We start from the raw sequence: 18,723 nt of genomic DNA, 5'->3' as shown, positions 1-18,723 counted from the left end.
GTAGTAAAGCCAGTGTTCTTAGGTAGTCCTTGCCTCATCTTGGCCCTGGCTGTAAGCAGGTAGGTCATGGTTATTTCCAAGACTGTTTCACAGTTAATTTATATGAGTCAGAGGTTAGCAGTTTACCCTAAGAAATTTACAAGAAAAGAAGTGAAGAGAGGGAAGTTGCTTAGTCCTGTCCGACTCTTTGCAACCCCATGAACTGTAGCCCACCAGACTCTTCCGCCCATAGTATCCTCCAGGCAAGAATACTGGAGTGGGTTGCCATTTCCTTCTCCAGGGGATCTTCCCAACCCAGGGATCAAACCCAGGTCTCCTGCATTGCAGGCAGACTCCTTACCAGCTGAGCCATGAAGGAATTTAAACTAGCTGCCAAATATCTTCTCCACTGAACATCTTCCATGGTTCAGAGTGTTTCACCCACAGCGACTGTAATTTCTGACAGCATCCCTGAGGAGGTGGGTAATAAGGTCCCCCATTTGCAAGCTGAGGCCATCTGACGAGGGCCCCAGAAACAGTTGAGTCAGGGACAACCCAGGTCTGTCCTCAGCTGGGGATAGGATTCTTCCTCCAAAGCATCATTCTCTAAAAGAGACAGCTCAACAGTTAGTAGGACATTTTCTTAAGAAACAATGCTAGTATCGCTGAAAGATTTCTTTCTCTGCATGTTTGGTTTGGGCAGTGATTCTAAAAGATGTTGACTTGGACCACCGGATCGAGTGCGACCAGTTTCCTCTGACATTTTACAATCTGCTGTTTTATAGGTCCAGCAGACGTTGCCTTTGTACAATGTTTAGTTTAACACTTTTATTTGATGTAATTTGATATGGTTCATTTGATGAGACTGTTTAAACATGCTGCTGACTTTCTTTCCTTTTGCCTTTCTTCCCCGCACCCCCCCCACCCTTGTTTCTTGCGTTACATCTCCGAGAAGGGACATGAGTTGGCTTCAGGACAAATGTTGGGTAACGCTCTATTTGTCAAGATACCAAGTGACTAGATTGGAAATTGTACGTGCACCCCTCTTCCCCCCACCCCGAGTGAAATGAAAATAACTGGTGCTACAGTGACTCTCCTCTACCCAGTGGTTGCCCTCTTATTTTACACAAGAGCTTTACTGAGCAAAATAAGTGAGCTTATTTTGTGAGAGATGTCTGCATGCTTCCTATCCTGGATGATAAAATTAGTTTTTTATGGCGCATAAATATGTATAATGATGAGCCCTTGCATACACGGTTCTCATGAAGTGCTTTTTACTGCTGTGCCCTGAAGGAAATACCAAGACCATTTGCAAGAACAGTAGAGCTGGCAGTCGTTAAAGGTTTCAATTTTCCTCTGGAAGGCTTGGGACTTGGAGTTAGGTGCAAATTAATTCACCACTCAAATCGTGTTGAGATGAGATTGTACTCAGCATCTCCGTATTCTGGTCTGTAGTGGCATAAGAGGAGTACAGTTTTGCTTGGAAATCTGTTCTTTGAGGTAGAGCTTTTTAGGAAGAGATGTGTAGTCTTGAAGAAATGCGCATGTTTACTCATTAAATGAAATACTGAGTTTCTAGGTGGAAGAATGAAAAGTTTGGGGGCTGGAGGGTTTTCCTTTTGCTCAGGCAGAACCAGAGTAAACACTGTCCTCTCTTACGAAGACAGGCTGTAACATCAGAAATCCTTCTAGATCATTCAGGCCTGTGTATATGTGTACAGATCTGACCTTACAGAAAGTAAAGGTCTTGTATTCAGACACCTCATTATCTCACTCACCCCTAGGATGGGCCGATTCACAGGGTTTTCCTGTTGGTGATCTTGGTGTGTGGGGGCAGGTGTGACCGCGAGGCCGGAGGCCTGGGAGCAGCTGGTTCTGCACTGCAGATGTGAGAAGGTTGTCCTTTGACCTGTAGCAGCATGGCTCTCTTCTCTGCTCCTTCATCCTGGTTGCTTTCCTCAGTCCACCCAAAGCTCCTCCCAGAGAGCAACCTCATTTCTTATATCTGGACTCTGCCCCGTTGCACGAAGCTATAATTTAATCAGCCCTTAGAGCATTGCCAAAAAAACCAACAAAAGCCTATGTCTGAGATCTTACATCCCAAGTTCTTGCACTAGAGGTGATTCAGGACGCGAGTCCTCATTTGTCCCTTAGAGGCTCCTGTGTGGACTGTAGGCTCACTGTTTCACATGAGGCTGTGGGAAAAGCTCAGGTTAAAAGCCGATGTGAAGTGGGTATGGGCTTCCCAGGTGACACCAGTGGTAAAGAACCCACCTGCCTGCCAGCGCAGGAGATGGAAGAGACGTGGGTTCAGTCTCTGGGTCAAAGAGATCCCCCGGAGGAAGAAATGGCAAGTTGCTCCAATATTCTTGCCTGGAGAATTCCATGGACAGAGGAGCCCAGCGAGGTTGCACAGTTGGACACGACTGAAGCGACTTAGCTCACACGCATGTGAGGGGGTACCTGGCAAAGAGATGGTGAGGCCCTTAGTGTAAGACTAGTAATGGGGAAACTTTGGGTCTGAATCTGTCTCTACTCCGATGATGGCCAAGGGTAAGCCACCGGAGTAGGAAAAAGCTCCTTCATCATTCCCTTTGTGATAGGACTCTGTGCCTGTCCTCCAGACACCAGAGGATCAGAGGAGGCTGAGTGCGCCGTAACAAACACTTATTTTAGTCAGGAACCTTGTCCTTTTAAAAAATAGTATATTTTTATCCTGATTGAAACACAAATTACCCACTTGTAATTCTACCAGCCAAAACGAAAAAAAAAAAAAAGCTGTCATTTGGTGTGTTTCCTGCTTATTTGCTATCTCTATTTCATTTACTAATTGAGATTGTACTGTTATATGATTTGGTAACTTAAAAAAATTCAATAAAGGATTTTTGCAAAGAGTTAAAACTGGTGGTCAGCAGCATCGCATTGCTGGTCTTCAGTGGTTCGTCAGGTGGAACATCATGGTCCTCTTATAACCTGACCTGTGTGTCGGGCCTTCTGTCAGATGCACATCCACTGCCCTGTGCTGGGTATTACTGGTTTTTTGCCAGTTGTCTCTTTTCTTTTTTTCCTTCTTTTAAATTCATTTATTTGGCTGTGCCGGGTCTTCGTTGCGGCATGCGGGATCCTTAGTTGAGGCATGCGAACTCCTGTGGGATCGTGACTCGAAGCATGTGGGATCTAGTTCCCTGACCAGGTATTGAACCCAGGGCCCCCTGCACCAGGAGTGCAGCGTCTTATAGACACTAGACTACCAGGGAAGTCCTGCCGATTGCTTCTTTAAGTGGCCCTGAGTGCAAGTCACTGATCCACAGTCTTTTTCTGCCATCACTTAGCAGCAGTGGAAACCATGCTGCTGCAGGAGCTAAATGAACTGTTTCCTTTCATTTCTGAATAGAATTATTGGCTTTACACGTAGACTCGGTCATGAGGAATTTTAACGAACTGTAATGATCTCTTTGGTTCCCAGAGGTTTGAGCCTCTGTGCAAAATATTCCTGAATCATCTTCAGGACTTCCTGTCTGCATTTTTGAATGTCACCTTTGCTCTTCTTGTTTTCTTGAGCACAGCTGCATAAAACAGGTTAATACCAGCACTGTTTTGCCATCCTTTTTCACACTGGACAACTGCAAATGATTCAGATAAGCCACAGTCCAAGAAACGCTCTTGTGTCATCAAAGAATACCCTCTGACCTTAGTGTACCTCTTTTGAGCTGCTCATTGTGTCTCGTGCTTGCCAGAATTGGCTTCTGAAGCTTGTTGGTAAGGTCGGAGAATTTTGACAAGTTTGGAGATTCAGTGTGTGTGTGTGCCAGCCTTGGGGGCTGCATTAGTGACTAAAGCTTGTGATGCGGAGGGGCTGCTTTGTTGCCAAGTTACAGAAAGGGTTGGACTTTTGCCAGTGAATTGCCAAGAGAGTAGTTTACGCCATCTTTTTTTACATTCTTCTTCAAAATGAGGGAAACAGTGGTCAGCAATTGTTTCCCCCAATTGACATCTTGCAGAGAACCTAGTTGTTTGCCACAGTTGACCTCCTGGTTTCAGGGAATGGTGGAAGCCTTGTTATTGCTGCCTGGATGTTGAGGTAGTCCTTGGTGTTTGTTTTCATAGTTTTATGTTTCTCTTAAGTCAAAATGATTTACTGCAAACAAATCATTGAGACTAATACCTTTTTGGAGAAGTTGAGACAAGTCATTATTACCCAGCTGATCAGTGAATCATCATTCGTGGAAATTAACACAGTCTTGAACATACTTTTTTTCTGTGAACCCAGTGATTTTCAGTTCCCAGGTTCTGAGTCAGTGGGGCTTAGGTGGGTGGGGCCCGGGAATTTGCATTTCTATCAAGATGCCTATTTGGGGAAACACATTTTGATAAGTGCTCAAGCTTCTAGGCTCCTAAGAAGCTTTATGTCTGAAATGAAATTCTCCTGTGACTACAAGCCTTCTAACATAGTCTGGATCAGTGTCATACTGCCATGGTCAGAAAAGAATGTCAGCAGATGACTTTCCATGAGTGCCATGCAGCATATGGGCAGCAGAGCTGGGTGGCTGTTTTGAACATAAAGGCATTGTCCACAGCCTGTTCTGTGGAGCCGATTAAGAGGCTGAGCTGAAGTCATCCAGTCTGCTGAGTGAATGACCCCAGAGTGCGCTGTGCTCCACCCTTGGATCTGTCGGGATGTTTGAAAGCCGCACTAAACAACATCGCCAGTGTCATCATAGAACATTAAAAAACTGACAGATGCCCCAAAGGGTGGAATTTATTTTATAGCATCTAGAATGTGAACATGAGTCATGTAGTGTACTGGGATAGAATCCCCATGTACGATTGGCCCTTGTTTCAGATGGGAACTTTAATTTTAGTCTTTGACAGAATCATTGTCAGTCCTTCAGAGAATAAGTGCAAAAATAGTGTTTCATCAGGAAGCTTGCGGGAACGTGGCCAGGGCCCCACACAGTCTTGTGTGTCTCTACCAAATTATAGCCACGCTGAATCTTCACTGAAATAAAAATAACATTTCCTGCAAGCAGTGGTCCGAGTGTGTTTCCAATATCTGCAGATGAAAGGCCTTCTGGGAGAGACTGTTCTTCAATGCAATTCACAGGGAAGGAGCATCCTTTCATGTGCTTGTCAGTATTTATGCTCGCCTAGTGCATTTCTCTTACGTTAAAATGAAAACTGTTCGGTCAGATGAGCCACACATGAGGTATTTTATCAGATCATCCCAGGGTGTCAGTGTAGGCCATCTGACAGCCAGTCAGTATGAGGCGTGCATGCAATGAAATGTTTTAATTTTCCCTCAAAACGGCAGGCAGGGATGCTTCCAGAGCAGTGGCCTGCAAACTGTCTGGCCTAAAAGGAGAGGGAGGCCCTCGGCGAGTTGACTTTGGTTCTGTTCCACAGACGCTCAGCTCCAGTTTTAGAATCGGTTTCCCAGTTGCATGGGGTGCAGTCAGCCAAGTCACACACAGATTGGTTTGCGTGTTCTTCCAGGGTTTGGGGTGATTTGCTTCTCTGTAAAGCCCAAACATGAAGCTGGAGGGATGAGTGAGAAGAGCTATTAATATAATTCATTTGGAAGGGGTTTCTATTTAGTTAAAGTATTGAGTAAGCAAACAAGGTAGTGTAGGATTAACTAACTTAAGAAAAATCTTTTGAGTGTTTCTGCTGAGAATAAATTTTTACCGAGTTTGAACAGAAATGATACTTATAATCGAGATGAAATATTAAAGGACAAACAGCCAGTGTAATGCTTGACAAAATGTATCTTTAAAATTAAGAAAATATATATTAACATGGTGAGAGAATTGGGGAAATCTGCTTTTTAAATGTCACCCTTGTTTGTATTTATAAGACAATAGATTTTCTAAAGTTGTTGAGGCCACATGACCTTAAGAGGAAAACAGTATTTTTAAAAGAAATAATGCAGCTGAACACTCAAACTTGTGATTTTACTTTATATTTGTCTCCCCACAGCAGGTGGGGTAGTGCACAGGATATACGGATTGATTCTGCTGGTGTTTTCAGTTGAACTTTCTCTAAGAAAATCTCTAGTTATTACCCCTGGGGCTCACAGTTCTGGTAGTCTCTGTTTTAAGTTTAAAAAATAGTCATAAAAGGATTTTTGAAGAACAAAACTCAGTTTCCCAGAACCATTGGCTGCTTTTTTTCAGAGCAGGGAGTGGGGAGTATTTTTTATTTTTGGTTTAATGATACCAGTGTTTTACAAAGCTGTCACAATAGTATAAAATTTTGTGCTTTTTTTAAATTAAAAATTGCCCTACAAGTTACTGATGTTTTGAATTTTTTGAAAGTTATCTTGAAATTAATTCTGTTGGAATGATGAACTGTAATTTACCCACCCACACAGGTTGTTGAATCTGGAGGTTGATTTTGATTACTGGTGCCTTTGAAGGTATAGCGGTGAACATCTTGTTGATTCAGTTTTTATTCTTCTGTTGAAATTTGGGTACACAATTTATTTTTATAGTGGTTGATATGTTTCTTCAACTTTTACTGAAAATTGTTTTGGTTTTTTTTTTTTTTTTTGGTTTAGAGTTGGGAGCCATCCTCAATTTACTAAATGGAGAATTGCGAATTACGTGAACCATAAAAGTATTGATCCTTCTAACCCAGGACTAACTCATCAGTTTCTGGTTGTCAGTAGTAATAACAACCACTTTCGAGAGGAATCTATGCTTTTCTATGTCTCATTGTTTTCTGGCGTTGCAGGCGGTATCGATTAACTGGGTGAACCAGCTACCAGATCCAGAATAGTACACTTGAGCCTAAATTAGTGAACTAAAAATAAATTTGGTTTCTTAGCCATAGGATTTGGTTTATTAAATTGTAGGCTAGGCAACAAGTCCTCAAACCGCAGAGTACCAGGACTTTGTTTTTTCTGGCGTTCACAGAACAGTGGTATTCATGCTGATGGTTCCATTTGTAAACTGGATCATGCCCTGCCTGGCTTTTGAATGCCTGGTAATAATGTGCCTTAATTGCAGGTCAGTGAAGCCAAACTAATTGCTTGTTGGGCACTTGGATTGCCTTTTTAATTTGCTGTATAATGCAGTCCCTACCAGAAATGCACAATATGCCGTTATCTAAATAAAACTCATTAAAATCATCTTACAGACAACAGAATGCCTGATATTTTGCCCACAATCTTGCAAATAAAAGCAAATTGAATGGCATTATGGAAAGCTGTAATTTAGAAGCACTCTTTTATTTATTTAATTTTTTTTAGAAGCACTCTTTTAAAAAGTGCCTTTGTATCCATTTTTAAAGTATACATAAATGACTGCTATGGTTTCTATCAGTGTGTTAGGTTTTTTGTTTGTCTTTACCAAGGATTATTTTGCTTCATGCTTTTAATATGTTTTAAATGGGAGTAATGACAGTTCACCCAGTAAGATCAGTACTCATCCAATGGTGGCATTTCAGTTTAAAAAAAGAAGAAAAGAAAGACATTGGTGACACATTCCTAACTCACAAAACACCAGTCCATAGGGATTACCTTTACGGTTTGTGGGGACATAGTTCACGGGGGTTAAGATGGTCAGTACACTGTAGGACTTGTTTTCTCTCAGTTTCTCTGGACTAACAGGGCAGCTCAGCAGAGGACTTCGTTTTGACTCTTTGATGACTAATTTTCTTCATCTAGCTAATATTTATTGAGTAGCTCCTGAGTGCCAGGAACTGTTGTAGGTGTTGGGGTTACCAGTTTTTGTTTTCTATTTGTAATAAATATTTCAGACTTAAGAAATGTGCTCAGTCATGTCTGACTAATATTTAGCTCTAGAGAAAGATGTGAAGTGGATCTTAAGATTCTTCAAAATGATTTTAGAAGTAAGGTAATGTAATTAAGGAGCTTCTACAAAAGAATTTCCTAGATGTTTATATCAGTTTTTTTTTTTTTTTTAAATAGAAGTTAGTTCATTATCCATTTTCCTTTTCTTTTGGTAGGTTATTTCTTATGAGAGTCATGGATATCCCCTATCTAAACTTGGAAGGACCAGACTGTAAGTGAATTTTTTATTTTCTCATTGCATCTGCACATTTAAGTGTGTGGTCTGGAAAGGATAACAGGAACAGAATTACTGAAGAAAGAGCTTTATTCACTTAAAATTAGCCAGTGATTTTGTGGTTGATATGAATAGTACGCTTAAGTTAATGTTACCCTTGGGCCTTGATTAACCCATCTCTTTACTTACATTTTCCAGTTTATACATGAGTTGAATTTAAAAAAATATATATCTTCTCATCATTACTTCATTTTCACTCAGCACTCTGAGTTCATGATTTTCTGTAAAGAAATTGTATATGTAATAGATTTCAAGATGTACTGGCCGTGTCAATAACAGTACATTTTCTGTTTTCCAGTTATTTGAGTATGTATATATTTAAGTTTTGTGGTTAGGTTTTTTTTTTTCTTTTTGAAGACCTCAGACAACCAGGCTGTTTGAGAGGTAGTTGTTGCTTCTTCCGATTGTTCTTTTCCATTGCTGTTTCTGTAGCCTTGGTGAATTGCCTTAACATATGCCATAGGCATGTAGAAACAGGAATTACGCTTTATACACGGTGATAATAATCACTGCAGTAGAAGTTTGAGGACATCCTGTGTTGCGCTTCGCATTAGTTTTAATGCTCACACCTGTCGTCCTTGCAGCAGTTCTGTGAGCTGAGTCCTGTCGTCCCCAGTCTGTAACCACGAGTGGCTTGAGTTGTTAGGTCTCTTGCTCTAGGTCGCTCAGTCACGTGGTGGGTGTGGGATTAGAAATCAAGATTGTGACAGGACAGGCGTCTGTTCAAACACATCCATTCAGTTTGGACAGTGCATTTCTTTTTTTAAGTTGGATACGCGTGGACGTTAGGGCTCATTTGGTAATTGCAAGGCTCTCGTAATTATTCTCCAAGTTAGCCTGGCCTCAATTTCATTGATGAACCACTGGTCAGCTGTCCGCTTTTCAGCCACCAACCTTTCATCAAAAATTTGTTTTGTAGTGCAGCCTAAACGTGATCACGTCCTCCATGTGACATTCCCCAAAGAATGGAAAACCAGCGACCTTTACCAGCTTTTCAGTGCCTTTGGTAAGTCAAGCATAAGTATAGATGTCCATTTAGGGTCCTGCTCTTCTTACGGTCTAGGTGGTCAAAGTATATAGATGACTTTAGCTTGGACATAAAAGAGGATTAATATGCAAAGTTTTCATCTCAGTCGGAGAGTTTTTGGAGCTTGGTATGCTGCTTTCTTATGCCAATATGACCTGAGGACCTTTTGCTAGCATCCCACAGTAGAGCACTGTTATTCATCTGTATCCAGGGAAATCAAGAACAGTTAGCCCCTTACGACCCATGGGGAAGAAGTCTAGGCTAAATCATTGTTAAGGTGAAATTGAAAGAGAATACCTGTTTCATAAGGGCAGGCAGTTGCTGCTTGATATCAAATAGCCCAGCAGATAAGCACAGATGTTTGAGAGGACCAAGTATGAGGTAGGTTCTTTTGTTACCTTTTTTATCAGGTCAGGCCATTAGATTCAATTGAACAGTCTTCTGATTAGGGTTTATAAAGGCCATTCTGATTGTAAGTCTTCAGCAGTGTCTCTTAATTTTAATAAAGTATTTAAACTGTCATCTCTGGAAATTTGTGATTAAAATGGGAACAGCAAAGACTTGACTGTCCAATAATCAGCATGTTTAGTGAATGTTAATGTGTCTCCCCAGCAGCTTAGTGTGTAGCCATTTTAGAAAGAGTTGAAGTTTGTTAAAAGATGGTGAGGTGTTTATATTTTAGCAGTTTAGTAAAAAGCAGATACAAAGTAGAATTCCTATATAACTAACATCATTTTTGTTGAACTTAGAAATCAAACTGAAAGGATGCACCGTACTCTTGTCACTGAATGTTTTAGATAGGATTTTTTTCTTCCTCTTTGTGCTTTTCAGTATTTCTTAAAATAAACATATATTAGCTTTTATAAGTACAAAACGTCGTGCAATTTTTAGGAATGTAAATGAACACAAGTGTATTTCTAGCAAGTTATCCTAATCTTTGCAGGTAGTCTAAATGACTTCTGAAATTCTGGTCCTGCTTTTTAATTTAAATGCAGTTAGATTTCACAGCACATTCCTTTGGTAAGCTTTGATATTGTTTCCCATCTTGTGTTGCTCTTACCCCTATTTACTCAAACTTTAATTGGCTAAATTCAGCAGGACGCTCTGAGTAGAATATTTTTCATTTTAATTAAAGAAAGGTTAGCTGTGTGATATTGAACAGGTAACCTCTCTGTATTTGTGTTTCCTCCTTGGAGATGATGATGGTGATAATGGTACTGCCTATTTAATAGGCTTGTCAGGATGATCAAATGAGCTGATCCATGGAACGCATTCAGAATAGTATGTGGCCTAGAGTAACTACTTAAGAAACATTAAATATTGTTGTTGAGTCACTAAGTTGTATGCAACTCTTTGTAACCCCATGGACTGTGGCCCACCAGGCTCCTCTGTCCCTGGGATTTCTCAGGCAAGAATACTGGAGTGGGTTGCCATTTCCTCCTCCAGGGAATCTTCCCGACCCAGGGATTGAATCCACATCTCCTGCATTGGTAGGTGGATTCTTTTCCACTGAGCCACCTGGGAAGCCCCCAAATATTATTTGTCTAAAAAAAAACATACAGGGTAGAGAGCTAAGGAAGTCATGGTAGTGACTTTTGTAATTGAGAAAGTCCTGGCACCCCATGGTGCAGCAGGAAGTAAAAGTTCTTTCCTGTGAAGGAGAAGCAAAGCAGTTTTCAAGTGTTCTGAAGCCTTCAAAAATTTTAATAGATAATAAGACATTTTTTCATCACTAAGTTCTGGAGATGTTTAGCCATTTAAAAAAAATTCCAGTCTCCTGTGTTTTTTCAGGAAGAGGGTAGTGGGTAGATCTCTGCTTGCCCTGGGTTTTCTCCAGCTCCCAGCCCTCTGCTCCTCTCCTGCCTCTGTCCGCTCTCCTGCATTCCACTGTTTGCGTTTCGCCTTTGCAGAGGACTTGTCTCTATATGTGAAGGTCATTTTGTGCCACTATAATGCTTTCTGTCCCTCCGTGTTTTTCTTTTCTGTATTGGTCTGTCTTGGTTTCCTCTCTCTGACGCCTTCTTTTCCTCATCCTCTATCCCCTACCCGTTTTTCTTTATTTGAGTTCTTTCCCTGGCCTTGAGATCAACAGTGAATTTTTCTTATTTCTTACACACATGGTCTCTGGATTTTACTAGTGATCTTTTTAAAAATATACCAGGCTCATGGACTTTTGGTCTTTTTAGTACATGAACCTGGCATTTTCCTTCATTTATTTAAGTCTTCATTAGTTTTCATTTGTTTGTTTATTTTTAATCCTGACCCCAGCAGTGAAAGTGCCGAATCCTAATGACTAGACCGCCAGGGAACTCCCTTCTCCTGATCTTGATTGGAAAAAGTCTCTAACCCTGGCAGGAGATTGGGTTAATGATAAACTGCCTCAGGATTTAATCCAGAAGGATCTCTTTTTGTTTGTTTTTAAAACAAACTTTTAAAGATTCTTCTGGTTTTCCTGGTTTATCCGCTTTCTTGAAGTTTTAACTGTAGTAGCTGCTGTGATAGATTTAAGTTTTATTTCTCTTTAGTGCTGAGATTTTGATCATCTTTTAAACTAACACCTCATCTCTCTTTAAATTGATGGATGTTCCGAAATATATCAGATATACAAATGGAATCTGATAGCTGTCTAAATGGCTAAATGCTTGCTTTGCTTTTAATTCAATATTGCAGGTAACATTCAGATATCCTGGATTGATGACACGTCAGCATTTGTTTCTCTCAGCCAGCCTGAACAGGTACCAATTGGTAAGTGTGTTGGGCCTTTGTTTTGTGTGTTAACTAAAAGGTGCGAGCTTGCCCACTTCGCAGTTTAGATGCTGTGGTGTTCAGTCAACTGATTCACAAGCATTGCTGCCTGGTTTGTTTTGAGCTTGTCTCTAAAATAAAGGAAGTAGTTAGTAAGTATTGCACGTAGATGAGAAAATAAGACAAATGTCCTGATTCTTTAGAGATACTCCATCATATATTTTTCACTTTTCTGTTCCTTTCTTATAGCCCTTTTTGTAAAATGATTTGTATGTTTACTTGGAAGGATAGAAAGAGCAAATTGAGAGGAATGGGGGACACCAGATGGTGATTCCTACATTGACCTGTTTGCCTCTGTACTTTTTCCCATTTATTTTATAACTTTTTGTGATTCACTTATTCCATTAAACTGGTATCAAATACTTGTTTTACAAACAAATAAACTGAAAGATAGTTTAGTTGCTTCTAAATTAGAATTGTAAAAAGGTCGAATACCAACTCTCTTGTTGGACCTAAATAGTTTTGATATTAACCATCACAAAACATCCTGTTTTCTTAGGATGCAAAGCTATTGAAGAATATATGTATTGTTCAGCTATTTCTTCACATAGATTTCAAGTTCCCTGGTGTTAATAATAAAAACATGTGAAAATGTTGAGTATGCTGATTAACGGTTTCTTCTTATTAAATGAAGTGCCACAGACTAACAGTATATAATTCTGATGATGTGTGAGCAGAATATAAGCAGTTCTATATGAAAATTTCTACAAACACAAATTCAGGTCAAATTTTTTTTGGTATTTAAAAGAAAAGTATATAACCATCACAGGAATATATGCCATGTTATAGAAATGGAAAGTTTAGGCTCTGGAATCATATTGGTATAGTTGTGTGACCTTGAGCAAATTCTTTGATAAGCTTCTGCTTATCTTTATAAACTGAGGACTGTGTTACGGATTTTCTAGGATTGTTGTGAAGATTACATGAAATGATTATGTATATAAAGCTGGCATTGCTTTGAACTTTTATGATGGTTATTTCGAAGTAGATTTCAATATGAAAGGCACTGCAGGAGCTCATGACACCAGGAACAGTACTGGATACAGGGTGTGAATGATAGTGCTGTTAATAGTTACATGTTTTCATATTTGCTTATTTGTGACCCATCTCCCCACAATCCTTAGAAAGACAGTTTACATGGAATCCGAAGGGAATGGATTATTAGAAACCGAAGGATGACTTCAGGTGTGGGGGCAGGGCCCCTGAGATTAAGATGGTCCTGAGACTTCAGCATGGTTGAGAGAGCACTGATGGGAACTCCCCACCCCAAATCTTCTTTTTCCCCATTTATCTCTCTCATTTGTTTCTGGCTGTGCTGGGTCTTCCTGCTGTGCGTGGGCCTTCCCTAGTTGTGACGCTTGGGGGCTGCTCTTCCTTGTGGGCGTGGGCTTCCCATTGCAGTGGCTTCTCTTCTTGCGGAGCTTGGGCTCTAGGCGCGTGGGTTCAGTAGGTGCAGCACCCGGACTCTAGAGCACAGTCTCAGGAGTTGTGTTGCAGGGACTTTAGCTGTCCCGAAGCCCGTGGGATCTTCCTCTATCAGGGATCGAACCCATGTCTCCTGCACTGGCAGATGGATTCTTAACCCACTGTACCAACAGGGAAGTCCTCCACCCTGAATCTCGTCACATCTTTACTCATTCACTGTTGCCCTTCAGCTCCCTCGCTCTGGTCACTGAGCTTAAAAGCTACTGTACTATTGAAAGATGCAAAAATGAGTTAAGGGGATAATCATTATGGAACATCAAATATGGTTTAACAGGAACATTAAAAGAAGCCTTGATACCTCTTACCCATAAACAAGGAATTATGCCGTGCAATGGGAGCGAAGGGGATGCAAAGGCATTAAAGTCACACTGACATGGGAACTAACCTGCCTCTGCCACCTGTCAGCCGCGCACCTCGAGGCATGTTACATAAACTCTAAGCCACAGGTTCCTCACTTGAGAGATGGAGATGATGATAGTTACTTTGTAAGATGAGATCACACACTGTCTGTCCGTCTGTTTAATTTGGCTGCTCTGGGTCTCAGTTGTGGCACTCAGGATCTTTGGTCTTTGTTGTGGCATGCAGGATCTTTAGTTGCAGCATGTGAACTCTTTGCAGCTTGTGGGATATAGTTCTCCAACCAGGGGCTCTCCAGCCCCTGCATTGGGAGCTCGGAGTCTTAGCCCCTGGACTACCAGGGAAGCCCCACGATCACAGATTTTAAGTTCCCAGCAAAGAGCCTGGCACTCCACCAGCAGTGCCTGATAATTGGTAGTAATTATTATGATACTGCTTGGCCTCCCTCACTGTGAACAGTAAACATAAGTGTGTGTAAATCTGGAATCTGTAAGACACTAGTGAGTAGTATTTACTTGAAAATGCAAACATAATTCCTTGTTTATGGGTAAGAGGTGTCAAAGCTTCTTTTAATGTTCCTGTTATACTGTATTTGATGTCCTGTAATGATTGTTCCCTTACTTATTTTTGCATCTTTCAATAGTACAGTAGCTTTTAAGCTCAATATTTTGTTCAGTGATACCTGAAATCAGGGAGCTAGATTTCAGAATCACGTAGCCACAGAAGTCCTCTGATTTGTTCATTTGGCCGTCTTATTCACCACTGGGGGCTTCCCTGGTGGCCCAGATGATGAAGAATCTGCCTGTAATGCAGGAGATCTAGGTTTGATCCCTGGGTCAGGAAGATCCCCTGGAAAAGGAATGGCTACCCACTCCAGTATTCTTGCCTGGAGAATCCCATGGACAGAGGAGCCTGGCGGGCTACAGTCCATAGAGCTGCACAGAGTCAGACACGACTGAGTGACTGAGGCACAAACGCACTCACCCCTGGATCCCCCTCTCATGCCTGGACTGTGAAAGGGCCATGTAGGGAATCGGCCAAGATGAAACTGTGACCTTTTTACCTTTCCTCTTCCTAGGTTAAGAAGTTGGGTGACTGTTTTTTTTTTAAATTGCTTCTCTTCTTTATTTTTTATTTATTTTATTATTATCTTAATTTTTATTTTGGAGATCTTTGTTGCGGCATGTGGGCTTTCTCTAGTTTTGGCGCACTGGGACTACTCTAGTTGCAGTGTGCTCACTCCTTGCAGTGGCTTCTCTTGTTGCATGGGCTTTAGAGCCGGAGGGCTTAGTAGTTGCGGCACGTGGGCTTAGTTGCCCAACCAGGGATCACACCTGCGTTCCTCCTTTGGAAGGCGGTTTCTTAACCACTGGACCACCAGGAAAGTCCTGTGACTTGTCTTTTGATACATGCAGCTTTACTAAGCAAGTCTAATATTCTACAATAGTCTGTCTTCTGACAGAAAAGACAACTCTTAACAAAAATACCTGGCCATTTTTGCATGTACTGTGCCTATGACTGCAGTTTTCTTAGCCAGGAGCTGTCTTTTACTAAACCATCCTCTCCCCCCAGAAGCCTGGCTCTGTCCTACTTCCATCTCCGCCTCAGCCTCAGCATCCGTGTCTCCAGGTATCTTCTCAGGCTTCCTTTACAGTGGTTTGGGCCCCGTTCTCTGTACGGAGCCTGGTACCCTTTCTTAGCATACCTTGCTTCCCTGGTTGTCTTCCCAGATGGACTGGAAACTCTGAGAGCAGGGACCTCGTCTCTTGTTTGCCGTTGTGTTTTCAGGGCTTTGAGTTGTAGTGTCTGATGTTAGAAGTGTATGAATAATGTTAGAAGTGTATGAATATGTTAGAAGCTGAATAAATGCCATTCAAGGTGTCATGACTTAGAAATGCCTGTTTGCACTTGCTGGGTATATCTCATGTCTCAGGCCTTACGCTGTGATTTCTGAAACGATGCAAATGTTTCACTGAAAGACACTGTGGAATTTGTTTTTTATCGTGGTGATTTTACCGATGAGCGAGACCCAAGATATTTAATATGCTGCAAATCCTGTTAATGTTATCTTAAACAAATTACTTATTCATTTCAGCGGAAACACAGGGCCTGTTAGATCAATAACATAACATTGGAAAAATCATTAAATGCCTGTTTATATAGCAGTTCGTAATGGCTTCTTTGGCTCAGTTACAAACTATTTTTGATTTACATTTAAGGAGTTGTTTTTTAACTGACACCTGTTGTTTTTTTTTTTTTTAATTTCTTCATCGTGCTGAGTCTAATCAAGATTTCTTCAAAGCATTTTCATGACTATGACAGCTCTTTCTCAGGTCTATCAAAATGATTAAAACTCTTCTCCTGAGTGCCATTTAGTTTGATTCCTGTTGCTTTTTGTTTCTTTGTTTCTTCACATTCTTCCCCTGTCTGGGAAGACAGCCTGTGACCAGTGTGGGACTTGATACCTTGGAGGAGATCACTGAGCCTCATCGTTTGAGAATTTTTCTCAGAGTCATTGAATAAGAAATCACCTGTAATGGTCACATCTGAATAACTCAGACATATTTAGGATTTTTATATACCTAATGCAGTCTTCGGAGAAGGCAGTGGCAACCCACTCCATTGTTCTTGCCTGGAGAATCCCAGGGATGGGGAAGCCTGGTGGGCTGCCGTCTATGGGGTCGCACAGAGTCAGACATGACTGAAGTGACTTAGCAGCAGCAGCAATGCAGTCTTCTTACATGGGGGAAAGAGCTCAACAATATTTCAAATGTACTGGCTCTTCCTAGTCTTACTCTCAATATTTAGACATTGTCTTATGTGTCCTTAGGCTCCTCTGTCCATGGAATTCTCCAGGCAAGAATACTGGAGTGAGTAGCCATTCCCTTCTCCAAGGGGATCTTCCTGACCCAAGGATCAAACCCAGGTCTCCTGCAGTGCAGGCAGATTCTTTACAGTGTGAACTACCAGGGAAACCCCTTAAATACATTATAAGGCATTATCCCTCTGCCTGTAATTCTTATAGAAATAGCTTGAGGAAAATTAGCTTTTCATTTGTTTTGAAAGTCAGAGTTTGGCGCACACCATGAATACTACAGAGAAATTTTAAAAAGCAAAACTTGATGAAGGCACTGTCGAAGAGGTAAAAAAACCCTAGTGGTTATTCTGTAAAGCTAGCCCCCATTCAGGGAGTTACAGAAATTCCTGATATGCTGCCTTAGGAGCTTGTTCATGATGAGTTTACGGGGATGGGTAGGTACCTGGCTTTACAGCTTCACTTCAGTCCCTAGTATGAGTGTGTTTATGTTAAATCATCCTTTTAAAAGCCCAGCTTGTGATTGTGCTGAACAGATAAACATCAGAGTTGTGATGTGGTTTTTGAGGTGATTATTCAGTACTGGATTTCCAAAGAGGCTGCTTATAACTTTAAACTTCACCTGTGCTTTTTGTTAGCCTTTTAAAGTTTACCGAATCTGAAGAGGTACTCATTTGTGGGATTGATTTGTGTTCTCGTTTTTCCTCAGTCACTCTAGGTTCCTGACTTTGTTGCTCTTTTCAAAGAATCAGCTTTTGGCTAACTTCATTTTTCTGTTTTGTTTGCTGATGTCTATTTTGTTGGATTCTGCTTTGCTGTTTTCTTTCTTTTTTTTTTTTTTTTTGAGTTGCTTTGGATTTACTTTGCTCTTCTTTACCAGCTTCTATTTTTTTTCTTTTTTCTATTTTTTTTTTATTAACAAGCAAAATAATAATTAAATAACAACAACACAACAACAAAAAGTTGGAACTGCAATAAGTCAAACTGCTGCTGGAGTTCATAGATGTACCTGGGGTACATGCTCCCTCATTGCAAGGCAGGACCTAGGCACATAACTGTGCATTTAGGTGTATAGGTGACCAGGAAGAGTCAAAGAGGTGGAAGCCACTGGAGAGCAGAAAGCGTCAAAAGCTTTTCATCAGGCAATTCCACAGCGCTCTGCTCTTTTCCTCTTCTTTGCCTCTGTATCTTCTGTGATTCCTGTTCCAGCTGAACTTGTGACAATCGCAAATTGCTCCTTCCTCTTTTTCAGCTTTTCGTCATCCTCCGACTTTCTGGAGATTGAAGAGACATTCAAACCAAACCTTTGAGCTCTTTCTTTTAGCTTATCCGGGTTAACCATAGGCTTGGTGTCAGACGACAGACCTTTTGATGGAACTGGAGAAATCCAAAATCTAGTTGCCCGGGCAGCTTTCTTACTCTCCAAACTCACAGGTACATTGAATCATTCAGCTCTCTTCTGCATCCTCTCAGTCTGTGGTATTTCAGATGTAATTCTTACCACTTTTTTCTCTGCTGCCACGTCAACAGTTTTTTCAGGAGGTTCTTCCTCTTTGACAGGCAGTTCTAAGGTCTTTGGTTCTTCTTCCTCTGTTTCATCTCCCAGTACCTCTTCTTCATTTGCCTCCTCTTCAGCATGCTCTTCAAGATATGCCTGGAGCCTGTTGATGAGATCTTGTTTTATTCCCTTGGTTTCCAAACCACGAGCAAGACACTCCTGCTTTAGTTCAGCAAGCTTCAACTTATGAAGCTCCACTGTCTCAGTCGCCATCTTGTTACCCCTTACCAGTTTCTTAAAGTAGAAAGTTATGTGCTTCCCCCCCACCCCACCCGTCTTCTAAAATATTTTTGAGCCTGGTTTCCAATAGCTTAGCAGTCCAGCCAGTGATCAGTCAGGTGTGCTTGAGCACCTTGAGCCATTAAGGCTTTCCACTTTTGCCAACAAGCTTTGGGAATGTTCAGCATCCCACTTTCAAGCAGTTCATAAGTCTGCCCCAGTTTTCACTTTTGGGTGGACCTTCTTTCTCCAGTGTAAGTGCTCAAGGCCTCACGCCCAGCCAGCAGTGTGTATGTAGCTAAGACCCTCTCCCAGTCATTGATTTTGACTTCTTTTTGTTTCTGGTACAAGCATTTAAAGCTGTAAGTTATCCTCGAAGCACTGTTTCAGG

At 41.2% G+C, this 18,723-nt stretch overlaps 1 protein-coding gene and 1 pseudogene across 5 annotated transcripts in view; one reads left to right on the top strand and one right to left on the bottom strand.

The window, feature by feature from the left end:
- The window catches only part of PARN (poly(A)-specific ribonuclease), a 174,374-nt gene that overhangs the window by 49,428 nt on the left and 106,223 nt on the right, over positions 1–18,723 (top strand). For all 5 annotated transcript variants that reach the window (XM_065924370.1, XM_065924369.1, XM_065924372.1 and 2 more), the window contains 3 exons: positions 7,948–8,003; positions 8,986–9,072; positions 11,764–11,838. In XM_065924370.1, the coding sequence (XP_065780442.1) occupies positions 7,948–8,003; positions 8,986–9,072; positions 11,764–11,838 (218 nt within the window). The remainder of the gene's footprint in view (positions 1–7,947; positions 8,004–8,985; positions 9,073–11,763; positions 11,839–18,723) is intronic.
- On the bottom strand, positions 17,667–18,332 carry LOC136158491 (SAP domain-containing ribonucleoprotein pseudogene; annotated as a pseudogene).

This window comes from Muntiacus reevesi, chromosome 2 (assembly GCF_963930625.1).
Source record: "Muntiacus reevesi chromosome 2, mMunRee1.1, whole genome shotgun sequence".
Taxonomy (NCBI): Eukaryota; Metazoa; Chordata; class Mammalia; order Artiodactyla; family Cervidae; genus Muntiacus; species Muntiacus reevesi.
This window is presented reverse-complemented; position numbering and strand designations above follow the sequence as displayed.